At 40.1% G+C, this 8,123-nt stretch overlaps 1 protein-coding gene and 3 non-coding genes across 4 annotated transcripts in view; all 4 read left to right on the plus strand.

Annotated features, from left to right (window-relative positions):
- Nucleotides 1-7,763, plus strand: part of ATP5F1B (ATP synthase F1 subunit beta) — a 15,264-nt gene extending 7,501 nt beyond the window's left edge. Inside the window, exons 4-10 of the mRNA XM_086959925.1 lie at nt 631-752; nt 1,015-1,199; nt 4,214-4,372; nt 4,665-4,787; nt 5,477-5,689; nt 6,527-6,728; nt 7,512-7,763. Of these exons, the coding sequence (XP_086816051.1) occupies nt 631-752; nt 1,015-1,199; nt 4,214-4,372; nt 4,665-4,787; nt 5,477-5,689; nt 6,527-6,728; nt 7,512-7,609 (1,102 nt within the window). The 3' untranslated portion in view covers nt 7,610-7,763. The remainder of the gene's footprint in view (nt 1-630; nt 753-1,014; nt 1,200-4,213; nt 4,373-4,664; nt 4,788-5,476; nt 5,690-6,526; nt 6,729-7,511) is intronic.
- LOC147748285 (small nucleolar RNA SNORD59) lies at nt 489-558 on the plus strand. The gene has a single exon (XR_015300516.1). It is a non-coding gene; the product is annotated as a small nucleolar RNA SNORD59 (small nucleolar RNA).
- LOC147748286 (small nucleolar RNA SNORD59) lies at nt 870-944 on the plus strand. The gene has a single exon (XR_015300517.1). It is a non-coding gene; the product is annotated as a small nucleolar RNA SNORD59 (small nucleolar RNA).
- On the plus strand, nt 4,516-4,587 carry LOC147748287 (small nucleolar RNA SNORD59). Its single transcript, XR_015300520.1, has one exon. It is a non-coding gene; the product is annotated as a small nucleolar RNA SNORD59 (small nucleolar RNA).
- Nucleotides 7,764-8,123: the final 360 nt, after the last annotated feature.

The raw sequence follows: 8,123 nt of genomic DNA on the forward strand, positions 1-8,123 counted from the left end.
GCCTTTTGTAAATGATGGCTTTTGATTTGTGAATAGGCTTAGTAGTTCCTCCATACTCTTTTGTTGTCTCCACCTTGATAGCAGTTTGCTGCCTTTGTTGCCCATGTCGCACGTTCATTGGTGGTAAGACAACCGTGGCTGCTGTAAGCTTACTTGCCTGTTGGTGTTTACGACTGTTATAGCTTTTATGGACATCACTATGCTTAGTCTATGGTTTATGCACTGTGAACTGGACTTCTGTGTAGGCCAGCTGCTTGTGTTCTGTGACAGAAAGGCCATGCTTATGTCTCATAGGAGATGAGGTTAAATTTAAATGGGAGGGTGTCGCAACTTTCTTTGGCAAAGTTGGTTGGGGTCTAGAATGTGAGCGGAGGACTAACACCTTTATCTTATTTTGCAAGGCAGGAAGTGGTGTGGGTGCAAATAACACAACTACGATGGCTGCAGTTTGACTCTGCGCACACTTATGCATATCACACCAGCAAATCCCTTCAGTGATGATTAAACTTGACTTTCGTTCTTCTGAGTTTTCTGAAGCCATTTTATTATCTGAGAAGGGAAATAGCTGAGATCGGAGCCTCAAACTGACTTCTCCTTCTGCATTTTAATCTCATATCTTCTCCACCACAGGTTTGCAGCCATTCATGCTGAAGCACCAGAGTTTGTGGAAATGAGTGTTGAGCAGGAGATCCTAGTTACTGGCATCAAGGTTGTTGACCTGCTAGCTCCCTATGCAAAAGGTGGAAAAATTGGTATGTTGAGAATTTTTTTTCGGTTTAATTTTCCAAATGTTAAATTTGTTTTTTGGGTGAATTATTTTTTAAATGGTTTTACAGTAAATTTTGATTTCATACATACAGCTATAATATCCTTTGATGATGAACAACAATCTTTGACTTTCGTTCTTCTGAGTTTTCTGAAGCCAAACCTCAAATCTGAAAAGGAAATTTATCATAAGACACTTGATTTCATCCTTTTGGTCCGATCTCTAACTTTCCTTGCTTTTCTGTATAGGGTTGTTTGGCGGTGCTGGTGTTGGGAAAACTGTACTGATCATGGAGCTCATCAACAATGTGGCCAAGGCCCATGGTGGGTACTCTGTGTTTGCTGGAGTTGGTGAACGGACCCGTGAGGGAAATGACTTGTACCACGAAATGATTGAGTCTGGTGTTATCAACCTGAAGGACACCACATCCAAGGTAAGCACATCCTGGTGTGTTTAGAGTTTCCACTCAGAAACCAGTGTTTTTCTGTGTGAAGATTACGTTCTAAAGGTCGTGGTCATGCTTGCAATGCACATAGATTAGGGTTTTGGATTCTTTGCTATATGTTTTTTTATGTTAAGTTTTATTTTTTGTATATCTCAAACATTTGTTTTCTTTCAGTGTGAAGATCTTTGTGTGGAACAGACTTGTTGAACTAAAGGGTGGTATTCAGCTTGGGTGATACTTTATTTTAATTTTTTTTTTTTTAATTTAAGAGGTTTTATATAGCGCTGGCTGGACCCAGGAGTATCAGAGCGCTTTACAAGGTGTTTCCATACAGGTACAGTGTGTATAAGAACAGACAATGGAATAATAAAAGAGCAAGTCCACGTAGGATACATGACATCTAGATAAAAAAAGTAACAATTGCTAGACGCTATGAGTAATACCAAATAGCAGTCACAGTTTAGCGGGAAGCTTCACTTAAATCTTTCTCCTTTTCTCTTTCTCCTTAAGGCTCTCCGCTTTTCACCACCAAACCAACACAAAGTAAAACCTCACTAGACCTCACCCTTAGTGCATTTCTTTTCAACACTTTAGGATAAATACACTCATAGGTCTGCAGTGTCCATTGTATTAAACTATCTGTGACAACATTGTTTTTCACAGCCGTCATGGACTTGAGAACATAAACTTAGACTGGTTACTTTAACGACACAAATATTACAACATAGGACTACCCATGTAGCTTATGTAAAATGTAATTGGGCGAATGAGTTGGATTTTTTTTAATTGGCTGTAGTGATTAAACCGTTTCTGCTTTTATCCTGACCGGATTTGTCAAAAATAGGTTTTAGCAAAATTCTTGTGTACGGTTCGCAGCTGCTTGTGTGGTATGATTTTCAACTAATGTTGCCTTTTTTTTAAATGTATATGCACACCTTACATTTCACTGTTAATTATTAGGCAGCGGAGTTACAGTACTCGCACTGCTCAACCATGTGTTTTTACAGTTGAAAAATGTCTCAAGTTTGCTACATGGCTCTTTAGGCTCATATATTTATTATTGAGTTTTATTTAGCCTGAACTTGACCCGAAGGCATCGGATCACTTTACAAAGATTACATAATCATAATTTACAGGAGGTATAACAAACTTGGTAAGGAAAAGGTCAGACCATACATGGATTACGTATACCTCATTTATAGAAAGTATAACGAAAGTGGGAAGGGAAAAGTCCTACAATATAAGGAAGGGGGTGAACTCCTCAAGTACTGGAGATAGATACAAGTGTGAGGCATTTCTCGAGACTATATTGTGAGGTATCAGAGGGTGGGTTGGGAATAGAAGTCCGTGAGCAGTGAGTTTGACTATACGTGGTATTTTGTTGGTCAAACAAAATATTTAAGTGAGCGTGTTTGGGAATTTAAGTAGGGGCAATTTTTCCTGACTTGAAGATAGGATTGGTTGTCGTGAAGTTCAAATTCTAGGGCTGTTTTCCAGAGAACAAAGTTAGAGATTTGGTTGTCTTGAATTTTAATTTAGATGGGGGGGGGGGGGGGGGGGGTGTTGGCGCTTCCTAGAGGTCTTTTTTATTTTTTCGGGCCCACTTTTGAGAGTTTATTGGAGAGGCTGGTAGTTCCAGAGTGGAGTGATTTTTGTTTTATGCAGGCTGTTTTAAATGTACTTCGCACTTCAATTGGTAGCCAGTTGAGTTTCTTGAGGGTTGGAGTGATGTGGTTGAATTCACTCTCTCCAGAAAGCAATCTAGCCGCTGTGTTGTGAGCTTCACAGGCAGGTGAATTTTTTGGGTGCCTGACTATTGCATTGCCTAGGTCCTTAAGTCCAGCTTGGAGAGGACAAGTGATTGAATCAGTCTTCGGGACCAATGTAAAACATATATATATATTTTTTTGTGGGTGTTTGCGTGTAGAGGGCACCTTTTTGCTGTGGCGTGATCTTTCATGTTCAGGCTTTTGTCTAGGGTAATCCCCAGTGGTTTGACAGTTGACATAGTATACAGTTTAATGCAGTTGAACCTGTGGAGCCAGTTGTGGATGGAGGAAGGACTTTTTTTTTCGGTAGGGTGGATGAAGGCTGTTGGATGTCTTTAAGCGAATCAATTTTGATGTCCTCTCTGTGAAGATGGAATGCAGTCCTTGTTTGTTTCAGGATCGTTTGAAAGGGGTTCCATGTAGAAGTTGAAATGGGCAGGGGAAAGGATTGAGCCTTGGAGGCTCCTTGTGTGACCAATGTTGCTGTCGATTTCAAACTTGTTTAGTTTGATACGGTTAGCTCTTTCGTTCAGGTATGATTAGAATCATTGTAGTACAGTGCCGTTGATGCTAGCTCGTTGTGAGGGTTTGCTGCGGGCTTGAGGGATACTGTTTGAGGCACAACTTTGGCACTTAATCCATACCATTTGTCCTCACTGACAGATACAAATCTACCAGCTGAAGTTAGTATAAAAATGTACAGAAAATAACATCAGGTGAAGCATAGGAGAACAAATACTTTGCATATTTTTCATACTTTTAGAACTCCTAGCATTAGGGTAATTTAAGTCTTGAAGAGCCAAGCCAAATTACAGTTGTAAGAAGATGGTATTCTGTCTTCCAAAGATTCATCGTATGTGTTGGGGTTGTGTACTTTTTTCTTTTTTTTCTTTCAGTTGGTGTAATGTGCTGGCTCTTACAAGTTATCGTCTCAGAATCCTATCGACCATACTTTTGAAAATATTCAAAATTCGTCCTTCTTGTCTTTCAAACTTTGTATTTCCTGTGGGCTAACCCGAAGCTTAAGTAATATGCGCAACTCTCGCTATCACCTCTGGTATAACCTGAAAACTTGTTAGAAGTATCCTGTAGAGGTAAAGTATTGTGAGGCTCTGCTGCAAGTTTAGGTTTAAAACGGTGGTAAATGTTTTTTTTTTAGAGAGGCAATACTTTACAGGATAATGCTAGCTTCTGTCTAAACAAAATCTAACCGTGATTTCTGTCTTCTGTCAGGTGGCCCTTGTGTATGGACAAATGAATGAACCCCCAGGTGCACGCGCTCGTGTTGCTTTGACTGGTTTGACTGTTGCAGAGTACTTCAGAGACCAGGAGGGACAGGATGTACTGCTCTTCATTGACAATATTTTCCGGTTCACACAAGCTGGCTCAGAGGTGAGTCGAAAGCAAATCTATGAAGACACTAGTGGTTTTACATTATTTGCATTCATTTACCAATTTTATATGAATTTTCATGTTCCTGTGCTTTTCAGCTTTAACGTTGTTGCGTAAAATGTATTCCTTGCGTTTCAGAGTTTCTTTTAGTGATGATTAATCCTTGACTTTCGTTCTTCTGAGTTATCTGAAGCCAACTGTTCAATCTGAGAAAGAAACCAAACCGCAGAGCTGTGCAACTTTGTTTTTAAGTATCCAATTTGGCCCTAAAGCTTTGACTTTCACTTTTTAGGTGTCTGCTTTGCTTGGCAGAATCCCTTCTGCTGTCGGATACCAGCCAACCCTGGCTACTGACATGGGTACCATGCAAGAGAGAATCACCACTACCAAGAAAGGATCGATCACGTCTGTGCAGGTAATTGAATCCGTGTTAAACCCATGAGCCTTTCTGTTTTTAAGGCCCAAACTATGTTTCAGGCAGATTCAGAAAGCCTAGCTCATTTTTTGGAGTGTTAGTCTGCAACAGTTTGTTATCCTCATCTATTAAGTGTTTGTTCTCCGATATCACATTATGGGTCCTGATTGTCTTGCTAATTCATAGATATACTTAAGCTACTATCTAAATATATTCCAAACGTTATTTATTACACAATCCCTAAGGCTAAGTGGCGGGAACTGACGTATGGTCTGAAAGAAAAACATTTAAATGTGAATCTGAGGCGATGATTGGAAGATGAGTATAATTCGTCCTATCGAAGTATGATAAAAGTGTAGTAAGGGTAATTAAGAGCTTCGTAGTTACAATTTTACATAATGCTATTTATACAAACCTTACCACAAGTTAGCATTAATCCACAGGTTTCAATCTGGTTACAGCCAAAGGCTGTATTAGTTTTAGACTATAAACTGATCTAGAAACAATTAAATTCACAACCCAACGTAATTTTTTTTTTTTTTACATTCTAAGCGGGAAAGGGCAACTTTTGATGCCAAGACAGCATGGTCTGACTCGCTTGGACTCCTTTCCACAAGTGGAATGAGGCATTGGGTGACTTTTGCATGGAAACTCTGCTCCTTCTAACTTAATTTATAATTTTCTCTTAGGCTATCTATGTACCTGCTGATGATTTGACTGATCCTGCCCCAGCCACCACTTTTGCCCATTTGGATGCCACAACTGTACTGTCCCGTGCCATCTCTGAGTTGGGTATCTACCCTGCTGTTGATCCCCTTGACTCTACTTCTCGTATCATGGACCCTAACATCGTTGGAGCTGAGCACTATGAGGTGGCCCGTGGAGTGCAGAAAATTCTACAGGTAAAGGAGCTGCTGGCAACTTTAGCTTGATGTGGGTATATCAGTAAACAATACAATATTTTACACTCCTACAGATCACTTTATGCTGTCTGAAAACTTAGTGTGGCAGCACAGTACTTATGAAGGGATATGGTCCAGCACATTGCCTACTATTGGTTGTCGTCAGTCCAAAATGCTTCGTTATTCAGTGTATTTCCTTACACTTAAAAGGAGCTATCTGACCCCCGCCCGTATTTAGATCTTTTAGCTTCTGAGTAGACTGGCCCTAGTGAATTACGGGGCTATGTTCAAACGCAACACTTTTAATTGTTTGTTACATTTTTAAACTTGTCTACATTTAATGTTTTTGTGTAAATAGGCAAAATTTGTATGAAATATATTATCTTTTTTGCTCTCTTTGTATGGCTTTAAATAAGCCGAATAAAGATATTCTGACTGACTGAATTACGGGGCTATACTGACTTAAGGGTGAAGCATTACAAGGCAAACGTGGAACCCAGTGCTCACCTCCTCTAATCAGTAAATCACAACATGGTGTCCAGTGGTATCAACTGCAGTTATTAAATATAAAAATAAACCCGTCCTTTTGGTTTATCCATGTCTAGAATCCTTCTCTGGTCGTCTGCAACGAGTCACCTGTCTCTAGGCCTATCCTGGCCAAAATCCTGCTTGTGGCATACTGAAATAGTTTTATTTTAACAAAGTCCTTAGTTGTATTGTCTTCCTTGCCAACAATTTTGCCAGATAAGAGCTGTGATAGAGCAGGAGCTTGCTCTTCTGTATCAAGGGCAGGCTTTTTTGTTGTTTTTCTCAATGTTTTTCCTATTGTCCTTCTAGGATTACAAATCCCTTCAGGATATCATTGCTATCCTGGGTATGGATGAGTTGTCTGAGGAAGATAAGCTGACTGTTGCCCGAGCCCGTAAAATCCAGCGATTCCTATCACAACCCTTCCAAGTTGCTGAGGTGTTCACCGGTCACATGGGAAAACTAGTCCCCCTGAAGGAAACAATCAAAGGGTTCAAGGAAATTCTTTCAGGTAAGAACGTACAAGCAAGTCTTTTGCAGTGCTCTGTCATGTAGGAAAAATTGTGCCTAACTTGCTCTTTACCACCACTGGGGGACTGGTGGTGAGATGAGACTAGGATGAATAAATTATTTGTGCGCTATATGCACCTCACTATTTTCCAAGTTCTCTTTCCTGTGTATGACTTTATTTGCAGTTCGAAATTTAATTAAGCTGGAGTAATGTAGTAATTTTGCGTTACTCTTGTAATACAAAATTACTGAAACTTGAACGATTACTCCTGCTCTTGTAATTCGGAGGGACATGCCTACCACAAGAACAGTGCGAGCAGCAGCTGCTGCTGTTTGTTCTCTTTTGCATGTACCACTATTTACGTGGTGCAAAATGCATCCTCTGGTGTATTTTATGTGCCAAGTACATTTTGCACGATGAAATACTGCTAAATGCAGGGATGTACTCCCTGCATTCTGTATAGTTTTGCATAATTACGCTACAGCAAAATACTTGAGTTATGCCCACCCCTGTTTTTCTAACTCTATAGATGTGATATTTACAATGTAACCAACTACGCGTTTAATCCAGTTCTGTTTATTAACTTTGTCCTTTGCTGTCTGCGCCTCTTGGCACAGGGTCATGTTTATTAAAATCATATTTCCTTTCTTCTGAAGATCTTTTCAGAAAAGTGATGTACTGTTGCATGAGCATATCTAGCCATTAATTAAATTTTATTTTTATGCAATGCGAGTGGTTAGTGCTTTGGTCTCCTTTTTTCACATGCTGGTTTGTCTCCTCCAGGACACTATGATCATCTTCCTGAACAATCTTTCTACATGGTTGGCCCAATTGAAGAAGCTGTTGCCAAGGCAGAGAAAATGGCAGAGGAGCACTCTTAAAGACTTTCCAAATTACCCAGAAGCACTCAATCCCCTCTCAGAGAGGGATGTTCGTATCAGTATGTAAAGTTCTTGGAGGACTGTCCACCTGGAGACCCCTGTTGTCTGTCCACAGAGTATTTAACATTTCGAATAAAACCTCTGTGTCCGAAGAGCTCTGTATTGTCTGTCTGGGATCATTGTGCGAACACAGAGGTTGAGTAATTAACTTCACTGGGACACTACTGCTCCGCTGGCATCTTGTGGGGAATGTTAAATGCAGCTTTGAACATCCCATCCTTGATTGCTTATGTAATGTCACAGGGGAATCTGGTGTGTTCAAAGGATACATGTGTGGATCCTGGTCCCAGGTTTGGTACTGGTCCAACTTTTAGTGATGCCCAGGCAACGTGGTGGGTTTAAGTCTCAGCTGTTGAGTTTCCAGATACCCACGAAATATTAAGATACGTTTTACAGACTAACTAAAATTCAACACCCCACTAAATTAATCTGTGCTTCTCCTAAAGACCTTCTT

Source organism: Lissotriton vulgaris, chromosome 1_1, assembly GCF_964263255.1.
Source record: "Lissotriton vulgaris chromosome 1_1, aLisVul1.2, whole genome shotgun sequence".
Classification (NCBI taxonomy): Eukaryota; Metazoa; Chordata; class Amphibia; order Caudata; family Salamandridae; genus Lissotriton; species Lissotriton vulgaris.